This window comes from Candida pseudojiufengensis, assembly GCF_024610245.1.
Source record: "Candida pseudojiufengensis strain CBS 10847 chromosome Unknown scaffold11, whole genome shotgun sequence".
NCBI classification, from domain to species: Eukaryota; Fungi; Ascomycota; class Pichiomycetes; order Serinales; family Debaryomycetaceae; genus Lodderomyces; species Lodderomyces pseudojiufengensis.
This window is the reverse complement of record NW_026261539.1, coordinates 303,843-318,798: the sequence shown is the minus strand read 5'-3', so window position 1 is coordinate 318,798 and position 14,956 is coordinate 303,843. Positions and strand designations below refer to the sequence as shown.

The following is a 14,956-nucleotide window of genomic DNA, read 5'->3' as shown; positions in this document are numbered from 1 at the left end:
CAGAATGCCAATTGTATATGGCTAAAACGCAATTTACATTTAAGTTAATACTTCTATCTGAAACAGTAATGATATTTTGAAAAAAGCAAGTTAAATTAAGCAGTTTTGAAATATAAAAATATGTATCCTCATGATATATCAATGGATCTGCGGAGGTCTTAGCAAAAAATCACTCAAATTGGGCAACTTTACCCAATTCAGATCAATCAAACGGCTCACCGCAGAGAAGTTTAGAGACCAATATCAGTCCCAGTAACCCGTATATTTAATAGCCATAAAACCTTTAATTATATTATCAAATAATTGTATTAATGACATGATAGATTTCTTGAACTTTCAGTCATTCCTCCCCAAAGATAATTACCAATTGCAGCTCCAACAGCAACTGAAATCATATACCAACCATTATAAGTCATAAAAACTAACATTAATAAAAATGAATAATAAACTTGTAAACCATATAATAATGCTCTTTGTAATTTAAATCTTGGTAATGGAGCATTTGAAGTTCTTTCCCAATGACTGAACCATTTTTTAAGAAGTTCATAAAATGATGATATGACTGCTACAGCAATTAATGAAATAACAAATCCAGGAAATGTTTTAATGTGCCACCATTTATAAACTATACACACATTATGCCAATCCCATGTGAAAAGCATCTACATAAAGTTAGTATCATCAATCAATCCAATTCATGTAGCGTTATAGTTACATACGTTCATTGAACACCTATCTTCAGGCATTGATGGCATTTCATGCATCATTGAAGTTTGTTCATGCATTTTTGATAAAGAACAAATAGAACAACTGAAAAAATAAAAAAATTAAAAAATTAAAAATTAAAAATTTAGATTTCCGATCTTTCTTATAAAGATTGAAATAGGATCATTATCAACTCATTCTTTGAAGTGTTATCAACTCATTCTTGAACTGAAGAAATAATTGAATTGAAATCATTAATCATTCACCAACAATATGAAGATCTTATCAGATGATGAGAAAAATGCTCATTTTAATCATGTTTTATCAGAAGGTTTTAAAGGATTAGTATATGGAGGAGCTTTATCAGCAGGTATATTTTCATTCTTAAAATTTAAAAGACCAACAACTTTTGCAAGTTTTAGTCCAAGTATTAAAGCTGCAATTTTAACAATGCCAACAATTGCATTAGGAGCATTTTGGGCAGATCAAGGATCATGGGAATTCGATAAAATGATGCATCAATCTGAATATAATGAATCTGAAATATTAAAAAAGCATAAAGAATTTAATCAATTATCAACAACTGATAAAATTATAACAAAATTGAATGAACATAAGTATGAAATTATTGTTGGAATTTGGGGAGCAAGTTTATATGGAAGTTGGGTCATTATAAACAGAGATAAATATATGACAACAGCTCAAAAGCTTGTGCAAGCCCGTGTGGTTTCGCAGTTTATCTCAATATTATTATTATTGGCAACACTTGGTTTGAGTATGAGAGATGCTGAAATTAAAAAAAATCAACCAAAACCTATACCAGAATGGAGAAAAGTTTTAGAAGAACAAGGAAAATCTAAATAGACAGGGATAGAAAGGCAAGTTTATAGATTTAACAGATCGTTCTTAGGTTTTAATGGGTGATAATCTTGTATATATAAATTGATATATAATTCCAATGAGTAGATTTGACTATATATACTTGATATTTCGATCTTTCCAAATTCTTGATATCTCATTAGCTACAAATGTCACAATGATCACTTTGTTCATTGACCACAACGTTGCATGAATATATATAGTGTCTTTAAGAAATCCAGACCATCAATGACAAGATGCATTGCTAACTAGCCATTACGATTCATTCTTACTAACAAAACTAAAATAGATTAACGATAAAAAAATTTCCTAATCGGTGCAACGCGATACGGATTTATTGTGGAGTCAAGATAAGAAATATACGATTGCTGAAATTGGATTAGACGTAGAAAGAAGAACTAATTGAAATCATAAGTCAAGTAAGTCAATTATCTATCATAAGGTCTATCATTCAATATAGTAGATTATACAGTCGCCAATACGGTTATAAACAAGCAAACATAGATAAATATCATCGACCCTCACCTTCTACTTTGTTAATATTCCATTTCATTGATTCATATATAATTATCTTTTATCACAATTGATACATTAGTTCCCAATTCTTCGGTAAAATCATCATCATGGCTTATAAGGGACAACGTTACAAAAAGAAATTCAACCCAAAATTAAACAAATCTAATTACAGAAATTCTAATCAAGAATCAGAAATTGAAAACTATTATCAAGAATCAGATATTGAAATAAAGAAAAGAGAAAAAAGAGAATGTAATATGAAATATGAAGAAGGAAATTTTATTCAAACTGGTCACATTTTCTCAGGAAACATTAATTCCTCTGATTCAATTTATGTTGAAAAAATAGTAGATCAACTTATTGGAGCATTTGATGAACATGCGAGAGAAAAAAAGTCAATTACTTCTTTGGATATGTTAAGCATCTCAAGACATTTCTTTGTTGGGGATGCTTTGACATGGGTGGATGAATTTGCAATTTCAAAAGGTATTGATAGATTAGAATATGTACTGGAAGCTTACCGAGGTGGTGACACTAATAAATTCAAAACTGCATTTAGTCCAGAGGAATTTTTAGATGCATTTCTTGCAAGGTTCAAGCCTGTTGATCACGTTATAAATGTTATAGATAAAATTAGGGAACTTAAACAAGGTTCAATGGATTTAGATACTTTCAAAAATAAATTTTACAAATATGTTTCACTTTTAAATGAGGAAGAATTGAAAATAGATTTTGTTCAATTCAGGCTCTTAAAACATTTTAAACAGAATATTAATTATAACCATAGAGGTGTAACATCTTCTTTTAAGAATTTAGATGATATATGGGACTATAGTGTTCACGGCATGTGAATTCACCTCATGAAAATTACTAATTCAAGACTATAGGACTTACCCCAGTTCTTGGACCATAAGATTATTCTTATCATCAAGCATACAGATGTTGAAAGCTATGCTTAATGAGGGTAATTCTATACACGAAACCAAAATAAATTTAAAGCAAGTAAGATTTAAAAATTATTTCAATATCAAAATCAGTAACTGCATAAAGATGAGTAAATTCTTTGCTTTTGAAAATTTTTGGGTTATGTGGATTAATCATGACAAATTAGTTGGGCTTATCATAAATTTCTACTGGATATAGTCCTTGGCTTGGATTGAAATGATTGAAAGTGAAAGTCCACAGTTGTCAAACTGGGTTGTTCTTAAATATATACTATACAGTTAGATAATCAATCGAGAATTACATCTAGATCATGAAAAATAATCAAATCATGAATTAGAATTCTAATTGAGAGATTTTACAGCTAAAGATATCATATAAAGATTAATCTGACGGTCTTTTGTTCCAGAATTATTAATGTAATATACACGAATTTGTTTTGAAGACTCCAAACGCATATCTGCTCAAAATCATATTAATTGATTTCCTCTATTTACTCCAATCTCTAGTCATGCTTGTGTTGATTTTAAAAGGCACAAACAAATTCGGTAATAAGGAAGAAACTAATGAACAGGAAAGACTTTCACGACTTAATATCAATTGTTATTTTAACTCAATTGAGTACACAAAATAGTATCTGAAAAATAATTTTTTTGTTTCAAACTTTACTCATTGAATCACCAAAACAATTTCAATGAATAATGCCACCAAAAGTTAAAACACAACAAGAAAAAATTCAAGCTGTAGTACTAACAGATTCATTTGAAGAAAATTTCACATCTCAACCAAAATGTTTACTACCTTTAGTAGGAGCACCACTTATAGAATATACATTAGAATTTTTAAATAATTCACCAATAACTGAAATTTTTATAATTGTTACAAATGAAAAAGTTTATGATTACTTAGTCAAATCAAAATGGAAAATTAATATAATAATGTCTATGGAATCTAAGTCTATTGGCGATGTAATGAGAGATATAGATAATAGAGGTATAATAAGTGGTGATTTTTTATTTGTTACAGGAGATATAATAACAAATATAAATTTTAATAAATTATGGTCATATCATAAATCTAAAAAATTAGATAAAGATTATATGATGACAATTGCATTAAGTAATTCAAAAACAAAATTTACAAATTCAATATTTATATTAGAAAATCAATCAAATAAATGTATATATTATCAAGATTATCAAAAAACTATAGATATTGATCCCGAATTAATTGAAGATGGAGAATTTATAATTCGAAATGATTTAGTAGATTGTCATATAGATATTTGTTCACCATTAGTTCCACAAATTTTTCAAGAAAATTTTGATTATCAAGAGTTACGTAGTGATTTTTTAAAGGGAGTATTAACTTCAGATATTTTAAGAAAAACTATATATATTTATCAAACTGATTCATATTCTGCGAGGGTTTATGATTGGAATACTTATGATTCAATATCAAAAGATATATTAGCACGTTGGTGTTTTCCCATAGTACCAGATTCTAATTTATTTGATACATCATATGTATATGAATTTAATAATATATATAAAGAAGATAAAATTTTATTAGCAGAATCTTGTAAAATTGGTACATCTACAGCAATAGGAAGAAATACTACAATTGGAGAAGGAACAAGTATAAAAAATTCAGTAATTGGAAGAAATTGTAAAATTGGGAAAAATTGTAAAATTTCAAATTCATATATATGGGATGATTCAGTGGTGGAAGATAATACAATCTTGAATAAAAATTTAAATCAAATTCCATTAAATTTTTATAAATTAACAATTAATGGATCTGATGATTCAATAGCATCATTAAAAAAGAAACGTAATACAAGAAGAAGATTATCAACAAATTCAATAATTTCAGAACCTGAAGAAGATTTTTCAATTGAAGGATTTGCAACAGTTTCAAGAGCAATAGAAAATAATCATGATATAGATACTGCATTATTAGAATTAAATACATTAAGAATGTCAATGAATGTAAATTATCATGAAGTTAGATCAGTTACAAGTGAAGCCATTATAAAAAAAATCATTGATTATATATCAACAGAAACTTTAAAACCTCAAGAAGCAACTACAAAATTATTTTCAAATTGGGGTCAAATGTTTAAAAGACAAACTTTTGGAAATGAAGATGAAATTGATTTATTAAATATTTTAGAATTAGAAATTGAAGAGTTAAATTCAAATTATAATCAAATTATATTATTTGTTGCAATAAAGACATTATATGATATAGAAATTATTCAAGAAGATAATATATTAAAATGGTGGGATTTAAATGAAAACAAAGCTGGTGATGTAAGAGGTTTAACATCTAAATTTATCACATGGTTAAAAGAAGCTGAAGAAGATAGTGATGATGATTAGCATATTCTCTTCGTATAGATTTACGTATTCTCGTTTAATAAATATCATATGATACGTGAAAAAAAAATATATAAACACAAACAAAGTAAGACGTGGTGTAGAATTAAACTCAGTACAAACCACAACGATGTATGATGTTATAGTGATAGGTGCTGGGGTAGTAGGACCTTGCATATCCACAGCTCTTGCAAGACAAGGTAAAAAAGTTTTGGTGGTGGAAAGAGATTGGTCAAAACCAGATCGAATAGTTGGAGAATTATTACAACCAGGAGGTGTTAAAGCACTTAGAGAATTAGGAATGATTCAAGCAATAAATAATATAGAAGCAATAGATGTAAAGGGATATTATATTCAATATTTTAATCAACATTTAAGTATAGATTATCCATTAAAAGAAGTTGCAGAAGTTACAAATCCTATAAATTATTTAGAGAAAGAAATTCCATTAAAACTGGATAATACAATAAATGTTGAAGAATGGGAAAAAGATTCAAGAGTTAGAGGAGTTGCATTTCATCATGGTGATTTTTTACAAAATCTTCGATCTATCTGTAAGAAGGAAGTAGATACAATGGAAGGAACAGTTGTGAAATTAATAAAAAAAGATGATATAGTGATAGGAGTAGAAGTGAAGGAGAATAAGAATAATACCACCAAAACCAAAAAAATTTATTCAAAACTTGTCATTTCATGTGATGGAATATATTCAAAATTTAGAAAAGAATATTCAAATAACAATCCTTCAATAAATTCATATTTTATTGGATTATATTTAAAAAATGCAAAATTACCAGAAAAGAATAAAGGTCATGTATTATTAGGAAATCATGCACCTGTATTAATATATCAAGTATCACCAAATGAAACAAGAGTTTTATGTGCTTATAGATCAATAAAACCTCCTTCTTCAGCAAATGATGAAGTTTATAAATATTTAAAAAATGATGTGTTACCACACATCCCTAAGGAAACATTACCTGCTTTTACATCAGCATTGGAGGATAAAAAATTTCGAATAATGCCAAATCAATATTTATCTGCAAAAAAACAAAATCAAAAGGGGTTTATATTATTAGGAGATTCTTTAAATATGAGACATCCATTAACTGGAGGTGGAATGACTGTTGGAATATCTGATTCTGTATTATTAGCAAGATTATTAAAATCAGTAGATAATTTTGAAGATTATGATTTAATAAAAGATAAACTTTCAATTTTCCATAGAAAAAGAAAAAATTTAGATGCTGTTATTAATACATTATCAATAGCATTATATTCATTATTTGCAGCAGATAAAAGATCTCTCAAGATATTACAATATGGATGTTTTAAATATTTTGAAAAAGGTGGTGAATGTGTTTCTGGTCCAATTGGTTTATTAAGTGGTATATTACCATTTCCAATGTTATTATTTAATCATTTTTTTAGTGTTGCTTTTTATTCAATTTATTTAAATTTTATAAATAGAGGTATAAATTTCCCATTAGCTATTTGGGAATGTTTTGATGTTTTATTTACTGCTATTATAATTTTTACTCCATATTTATGGACAGAATTGGTACAATAGATTTATGTAGAATTTTATAGCACAAAATGAGATAAATAATAACCGTAACAATTTAACATGAAATTTATAACCTATACATAGATATCTCCTCTAACCAAGCCACTATGAGTAATTTACCATTATTAGGTACATCAAATCAATCCAATTTCTTAACAAATGCTAAAAAATCAACTTTATTAACATTGAAATCATCACCAGTAAATTATTTATTGGTGTTTGTTCCAATTGGTTTAATTGCTGGTTATTTAAATTGGAATTCAAATGCTAAATTTTGGATTAATTTTTTATCAATTATACCATTAGCTTCGATATTAGCATTTGCAACAGAAGAAATAAGTGAACATGTTGGACAAACAGCTGGAGGTTTATTAAATGCAACATTTGGTAATGCAGTTGAATTAATTGTTTCAATTATTGCATTAAAAGAAAATCAAGTTAGAATTGTTCAAGCTTCAATGTTAGGTTCAATATTAAGTAACTTGCTTTTAGTTTTAGGCTGTTGTTTTGTTGCTGGTGGTATAACAAGAGTTCAACAAAGTTTCAATCAAACTGTTGCTCAAACAATGTCAAGTTTAATGGCTTTAGCTACTGCTTCATTATTAATCCCAGCAGCTTTTCATGCTTCATTACCAAAACCAAAGGGCAACCTGGGATTTTTCCCAGAACCTGGTTCATCAGATGAATTAATTTTAAGTTTAAGTAGAGGAGTTTCAATTATATTATTATTATGTTATTTATTTTATTTAATTTTTTCATTAAAAACTCATAAATCATTATTTGAAGAAACTAATTCTGCAGATATTGATCATAATAATTCAAGTGATGATATTATAACAAAAGATGATGAACATTTATCAATTTATGAAGCTTTAACAATTTTATTAATTACAACAATTTTAGTTTCATTTTCTGCTGATATTTTAGTTGGTTCAATTGATGATATTGTTGAAAAATCAGGTTTATCAAAAACTTTTATTGGTTTAATTATTATTCCCATAGTTGGTAATGCAGCAGAACATGTTACTGCTATAGTTGTAGCAATGAAAGATAAAATGGATTTAGCTATTGGAGTTGCTGTTGGTTCATCATTACAAATTGCTATATTTGTTACACCATTTATGGTTTTAACTGGTTGGATAATTGATGTACCAATGTCATTATATTTTTCAACTTTTGAAACTGCTATATTATTTGTAAGTGTTTTTATAACAAATTTAGTAATATTAGATGGTGAAAGTAATTGGTTAGAAGGTGCTATGTTATTATGTACTTATTTTATTATTGCTTTAGCATTTTTTTATTACCCAGATTCAGCAGGATTATAGAGAAATGTGAAATCATTTATATAGAGGTTTGTGAAGAAGTTGATCACAATGTATTTTTATAGCTTGTACTATTTTTTTAACAAAACAATATTTATTTTAGAAAGAAGAAGTAACTCTTATGCTTTAAGAAACGTCTAACACCGAAAACGTAGAAAAAAGCTACCACTGAAATGCAGTCTCTGCACTTCAAAGTTGATGAAAGTCTATCCCATAAACTACATCCAATTCTCTAGTGAACTTGAATTGGAGTTATTTATAGGTCAATCTTTTCTTCAGATTGACACTCCTTTAGTCTATCTCTTATTATCCAGCTAATAAATTGCAACGTATTACTGACAAATCTAAGCTATCAGCAAAAAATGTCATAATTCAATTTATAAATTGTAGTGAATAGATGTAATATGTCTGATAACGTGTAAACTTTTGTTGTTTTTTTTGGTTCTCAAAGCTGTTTCAAACAATTTATGAATCCAATTATGGCCCTTCTGTTAAATAGCTTTTATAATGTCAATAATACGTTACTTATAACTTCATGACTATCAACAGTTGACTGGTCAACTCAAGACCAAAGCTATTTTGCAAATCTGATATTCTGATACCAAAACAACAAGTTGTGAAATTGAAAGATATCAACGTTTCAAATCTAGAATTTGGTATTGTTATGAACTTCCATTTTGCATACGTTTAAATTATATACTTTTCGTTGTAAAGTGAAGTTGTTCTTATTCAAAATAAGGCGAGTGAAAACGAAAGAATTTTTTTTTTCTCCTTTTGCAACAATTTACTACTGAGCTTTGAATTCCACTACGCCAATCTTTTTGAATTTAACAGAAAGAGAGGTGGCCAAGGATAGCTTATACACTGCATAAAGTAATTTCCTATACTCAATAAATCAAATAAGAAGATACAATAATGATACTACATAAAAGAGGCTATAATTGTATCTATATTATGAGATCGAAAGTATTGTCTGAAAAATCGTTAATCACAAGACATTAAAAAAAACTTAAAACACGACACTAAAATCTTAACAATAAGAATTTAATTACTATAAGACACGTCTATTCCTTTCAATTTAGCCTAATGATGTGATAACAAATAATAAATTATTATATTTCATTAAAAAGGTTTTGGTTAGATCTCTCTCTCTTTAAGTTTATGAGTAAAAAGCTAGTTGAAAGAAACGTATGAAAAAATAAAAGGATCACCAAGTAATTAATTAATGAATTGTGTTTTAAGACGTGATTTTTTTATAAATTGATATTACAGTGACTGTTCAATATATTTTTGAATGAGCTAAAGAGTGAGTCTTTGGACAGGCTTTAGATAAGTATAAGCCTTCTTCAATTTTCAATTATGAATTACACGTAGAAAACTATGTTCTATTATATAATCTTATAATTCTTATTTTTTAGCTTATCTTACATATATTTTCTAGATACTTAATAAAGTAATTTAAGTTTTAATTAAAAATATTTTTTTACCATTTAACGAAATAATTTTTTAATCTAAGCAATAAAAGGTTCATTGCGCTTAAACATTTAAACTATACATATTACAAAAAAGAAATTGATAGAGTAGTAACTTAGATAGAAACCTTGTGTTACTTCAATTAAAGTAAGTATATGTTGGCACACTATAATATATTCTTAGAAAGTATTGTTTAAAAAACGTTCATATATACCGTTGAAATCATACATCTATTGATCCACACTTTATTGAAAGGAAGAAAATAGATCAATTCACGATTTAAAAGAGTATCTTGATGATCCAAGTTACTAGCAAATGTAAAAGGACTTGTGGTATTTGTGATAATTATCAATGTAAAGTTTCGATAATACCCATCTTTACGAATATCAACAAAAATACTCCTTACATGAAATTATTATTTATTTATTCTTTTAAAGATAGTGTGTAGTTGTGTAACGATTGAATATATATTGAAACATCATAAAACCGAAAGGGTTGATTATATTAGTACAGTCGTATGCTACCAACTGCTACGATACAAAAAAAAATATGAAACGCGAAAAAAAAAATTTGAAATTTAAATTAATTTTCTGTGTCATACTAAAACCTGCATATAAACACTAACTATTCTTTACTTTCCTAATATGGTTATAAAATTAAATTAAATTGTAGAAGAATATACCCAAGCAAACTTCATATATATACTCATTAGAATTCAATCTTTAGATTTTCAGTTCATTTTAACAACTATTATCAAAGACATTTTATTATTTTATTTCATTTTTTACTTTTTATTTCAGCAACAACCATTTATTAATACCCTTTTTTAATTTCAGATTTAATTATTTCATAATTTTTCACAGCTACTCCCATAAAAAATGTCAGATAAAGAAGCATTAAAAATATTTTCAAGACAACCAGTTTCTTTAGAAATGATTGATTTTTTAGTTTCAACAACAAATTCAATAATACAAGTTAAAAAATCATCAACCTCAACTTCATCATCAAACACTTGCAGAGTAAAAACTATATCATTAACAGAATTTATAAAAAATTTAATAAATTATTCAAATGTTCAAACTCCAACATTAATGTCAACATTATATTATTTAAATAAATTAAGAAATCATTTACCTGCTAACGCAGTAGGAATGGAAACAACAAGACATCGTATATTTTTATCATGTTTAATATTAGCAGCAAAATCCCTTAATGATTCATCACCATTAAATAAACATTGGACAAAATATACAAATGGTTTATTAAATCTTTATGAAATTAATTTAGCTGAGCGTGAATTAATTAATTTATTAAATTGGAATTTAAAAATTAATGAACTGAATATGATTTTATTATTACAACCTTTTTTATTACCAATAAAACAACAATTAATATTAAAACATAAAGAATTATCTATAAAGAAATTAAATTATTATAAATTAAGTTATAAACCAAATTCATCAACTTCAAGTTCATTAGCTTCAGCTTCACAATCATCACTGTCAATAAATTCATATAATTCAAATTATTCATTATCTTCATCAAATTCAAATTATTCATTAATTTCAAATACTTCTTCAACAAGCTCATATTCAGATGAAAGAATCCCATTATCTAATAAATCAATTAATAACTTACCTAGTTTACCTATTTTGAGTAAAAAGATGGATGATAAACAATTACAACAACAGTATCAATACCAATCATATTCACAATATCAAACACAATATCAACAACCTTATCCACAAAATCATCCACAATATCAACAACAACAACATCAAAAATCAAAACCTATAATAAAACGTAAAAGATCAATGATGAATTATTTAAATAATTCAAGAATTATAAATTAATATTTTAGCTGGTTCTAATATTGATTTATTCTTTATTTCTTTAATAATCTATGGTTTTGCATTTTTGATTGGTATTTAGGTTTATAGACTTTTTAATTAACACTATTATTTATTTTATTACTCATTATTTAACTATACAAACATCCGTATATTTATTAATCATTACTATATTAAACTATTACAAACATCCGTACAGAATTCGTACAGCATCCGTACAGCATCCGTACAACATCCGTACAGCTAATGACCATGAGGATCTTCTTTTGGAGGTTCAGGATTAACTTCAATAATAGTATCAATTCTTAAAATAGAAACACAAGCTTCTAAAGCAAATTTTAAAGATTTTATCTTGGAAATAGTTGGTTCAACAATACCAAATTCTGCTTCATTTATAATTTTTCCATTTATTAAATCTAATCCATAATTTTTATATTTTTTACGCTTAGTATCATCTGTTTTAGCCATTTGAGCTGCTGCATGATATGTTCTTAATTTACTTACTAAATCCATTGAATCTTTTGCTGCATTCATTGCTAATGTTTTGGGGATAATTAATAAAGCTTGTCCAAATTCTGCTATTGCTAATTGTTCTCTACTACCAACTGTAGATGCAAAATTTTCTAAATAAATATTTAAAGCAGTTTCAACTGCACCACCTCCAGGAACAACATGACCACTTTCTAAAGTTCTTTTTACAACTGATAATGAATCATGTATTGATCTTTGCATTTCATCTAATGAATAATCATTTGGACCTCTTAATATTATTGAACTTGATGAATGTTGTTTTGTTCCTTTTATTAATATACATTCATCATCACTTATTTTAATTTGTTCAACTTCTTCTGCAAACCCCAAGTTTGATGAATCAAAAACTTCATCACCTTCTAAATTACTTAATGATGATACAAGAGTTGCACCAGTTGCTCTTGCAATTCTTCTTAAATCTTCTTTTTTACAACGTCTTATTGCCATACAATTATTTTCAATAAATTGTTTTAAACATAAATCATCAATTCCCTTTGTTGTCATAATAACATTTGCTCCACTATTTATAATTTTATTTATTTTTTCTTGAATTATACTATATTCTTTTTGTCTAATTTCTTCTAATTGATTGGGATCTTCTATATTTATTTGTACACCCATTGCCATTCTTGCTTTTTGTAAATTTATATCAAGACATGCTATTTTAGCATTTTTTATTGATTTTATCATTGCTTGTGATGCAACTGTACAATTTAATGCATAACCATCAACTAATATACTTTCCAAAGAAGATTTTCCATGAGCTTTTAATATATTTACAGCTTTTATTGGATATTTTATTTCACCCTTTGAATTCGTTGTTTTAACAGCTAACATTGCTCCAACAACTAATTTACTAAAAAAATCAGAATCTGATCCAATAATTTTAGAAGACATTGATGTTTTGGCAATATTAATTAAAGTTTCTTTACCTAAACTATCAACATTTTGTGATAATATTTGATTAATATATCTTATAGCTTCCTTAAGAGCTAATCTATATCCAGAAATTATTGTTGTAGGATGAACTTTATGTTTAACTAATTCATTAGCTCTTTTTAATAATTCAGCAGCAATTAATACTACTGAAGTTGTACCATCTCCAATTTCTCTATCTTGTTGTTGAGCTAATTCAACTAATATTTGACCTGCTGGATGTTGAACATCTAATAATGATAATATTGTAGCTCCATCATTTGTAACTGTAACATCTCCAATATCATCAACTAACATTTTATCTAATCCTACTGGTCCTAATGATGATTTAACAACATTAGCAACTGTTTGTGCTGCTAATACTGTTTGATTTCTAACATCATCTCCACTTACTTTTTGAGCTCCTAAAAATAATGTATCTGGTCTTGCTGCTGTATACATTTGTAGATGATGATTGTAGAATAGTTAATGATGTTTTCTTTAGTATATTTTGTCTGAAAAAAAAATTACTTTTGATCTTAGGAATTCTATAGATTTTAGATGAAACAATTTAAATTTTGATTGAAATACAACAAAATTATGAGGTGAAGGGACTTTAACTAAGTCAATTACGTTCAGAATATACTCAATTACCTTATCATCAATTCAAAGATGGTTAGTCTCTCTCAAAAATTGCAGTTTTTAAGAACTAACTCCACCATAATGCCATTTAAACGAGTCAAACCTCCAGATATCACTTTCTACCCATTAAACATACTTAAAACACGTATTAATTACTCTATTCACTCCTTACCTGTTGTCAATCCCTCTGTTGTAAAGTCCTGGCTGGTTCTTCAAAGTCGTGTAACAATTCCCAAGATAACTTTTTAAAACAAAATATAAACAAAGCTCACCTTTAAAATTTACGTGACTTATCACAATTCTATTCTTTCTTTATCATAACAGTTATGTTTAGAACATTAGTTAGACCAATTGGATTCCAATTGGTGAGACAAAAACCGTCTATTAACTTATGGGTCAAATCTTTCACCACAACTCCTTCAATTTTTGCAACTGCTGTTTCAAATAAAAAATCCACCACCAACACCAAAAAAAACAGCACCACTAAAAATAAAAAACCATCAACCTCCACTACAAAAAAATCCAAATCCAAAGCCAAAGCTAAAATCCCAACAGAATTAAGAAAATTACAAATCAAATTAACAAAAGCTAAATTAGATAAAAAGAAAACTGAATCAAAATTAAAAGCTCATGAAACGAATTTAAAAAAATTAATTAGAGAAAGAACTAAAAAAGCAAAAGAATTAGAAAATTCAAAACTTTCTAAAGCAAAAGAATTGAAAAATCAAAAAAAATTATTAAAAGATGCATTAAGAGATCCACGTACTTATACAGTTTTTAATTTTTATTCTAAAATAACCAAAACTCCAATATCTATATTACGTGAAACTTATGAAAATTTACCATCTTATGAGCAAGATAAATGGCAAGAAGCAACAACTAAATTTAATGAATTATTAAAAAAACAAGTTACTCCAAAACCAAAATTAGGTCCAACATCAAAATATCAAAAATTTGTTAGTGAAAATTACCCCCTGGGGGAATCATCATCAACAAATGCAATGAAATCAATTGCAGAAAAATGGAAAAACTTAACAAATGATGAAAAAAATTCATTTGAAATTCCTGAAGATGAAAAAACAAGAATTAAAACAATTCAAAAAGATTGGCAAAATAAAAGATTAAAAGAATATCCTGAGTTAATTAAATTTAAAAAAGAATATACTTTTGATATTAATGCGTAGTTAAATAAGTATGAAAAGTTTTAAAAAAAGTATCTAATAAATAATA

The 14,956-nt window shown here is 26.8% G+C and overlaps 9 protein-coding genes across 9 annotated transcripts; 7 read left to right on the top strand and 2 right to left on the bottom strand. All coding sequences in view use genetic code 12, as the record gives it.

Annotated features, from left to right (window-relative positions):
• Positions 1–308: 308 nt before the first annotated feature.
• CTR2 (low-affinity Cu transporter) lies at positions 309–785 on the bottom strand (the record flags this gene model as incomplete). Its single annotated transcript, XM_051759835.1, has 2 exons — positions 309–662; positions 720–785. The coding sequence occupies 2 exons, from the start codon at positions 783–785 to the stop codon at positions 309–311; spliced, it is 420 nt and encodes a 139-aa protein (XP_051612478.1).
• Positions 786–978: 193 nt separating this feature from the next.
• On the top strand, positions 979–1,569 carry KGF55_004883 (uncharacterized protein; the record flags this gene model as incomplete). Its single annotated transcript, XM_051759834.1, has 1 exon — positions 979–1,569. One exon carries the CDS (start codon positions 979–981, stop codon positions 1,567–1,569), a length of 591 nt encoding a protein of 196 aa, XP_051612477.1.
• A 638-nt stretch (positions 1,570–2,207) lies between these two features.
• Positions 2,208–2,951, top strand: KGF55_004882 (uncharacterized protein; the record flags this gene model as incomplete). Its single annotated transcript, XM_051759833.1, has 1 exon — positions 2,208–2,951. One exon carries the CDS (start codon positions 2,208–2,210, stop codon positions 2,949–2,951), a length of 744 nt encoding a protein of 247 aa, XP_051612476.1.
• A 792-nt stretch (positions 2,952–3,743) lies between these two features.
• Positions 3,744–5,426, top strand: GCD6 (translation initiation factor eIF2B catalytic subunit epsilon; the record flags this gene model as incomplete). The annotated part of the gene is made up of 1 exon (XM_051759832.1): positions 3,744–5,426. One exon carries the CDS (start codon positions 3,744–3,746, stop codon positions 5,424–5,426), a length of 1,683 nt encoding a protein of 560 aa, XP_051612475.1.
• A 127-nt stretch (positions 5,427–5,553) lies between these two features.
• On the top strand, positions 5,554–6,993 carry ERG1 (squalene monooxygenase; the record flags this gene model as incomplete). Its single annotated transcript, XM_051759831.1, has 1 exon — positions 5,554–6,993. The coding sequence occupies one exon, from the start codon at positions 5,554–5,556 to the stop codon at positions 6,991–6,993; it is 1,440 nt and encodes a 479-aa protein (XP_051612474.1).
• A 104-nt stretch (positions 6,994–7,097) lies between these two features.
• On the top strand, positions 7,098–8,318 carry VCX1 (Vcx1p; the record flags this gene model as incomplete). Its single annotated transcript, XM_051759830.1, has 1 exon — positions 7,098–8,318. One exon carries the CDS (start codon positions 7,098–7,100, stop codon positions 8,316–8,318), a length of 1,221 nt encoding a protein of 406 aa, XP_051612473.1.
• Positions 8,319–10,666: 2,348 nt separating this feature from the next.
• On the top strand, positions 10,667–11,641 carry PCL2 (cyclin; the record flags this gene model as incomplete). Its single annotated transcript, XM_051759829.1, has 1 exon — positions 10,667–11,641. One exon carries the CDS (start codon positions 10,667–10,669, stop codon positions 11,639–11,641), a length of 975 nt encoding a protein of 324 aa, XP_051612472.1.
• A 240-nt stretch (positions 11,642–11,881) lies between these two features.
• On the bottom strand, positions 11,882–13,546 carry TCP1 (chaperonin-containing T-complex alpha subunit; the record flags this gene model as incomplete). The annotated part of the gene is made up of 1 exon (XM_051759828.1): positions 11,882–13,546. One exon carries the CDS (start codon positions 13,544–13,546, stop codon positions 11,882–11,884), a length of 1,665 nt encoding a protein of 554 aa, XP_051612471.1.
• A 506-nt stretch (positions 13,547–14,052) lies between these two features.
• GCF1 (Gcf1p) lies at positions 14,053–14,910 on the top strand (the record flags this gene model as incomplete). The annotated part of the gene is made up of 1 exon (XM_051759826.1): positions 14,053–14,910. The coding sequence occupies one exon, from the start codon at positions 14,053–14,055 to the stop codon at positions 14,908–14,910; it is 858 nt and encodes a 285-aa protein (XP_051612470.1).
• Between the last annotated feature and the right edge of the window lie 46 nt (positions 14,911–14,956).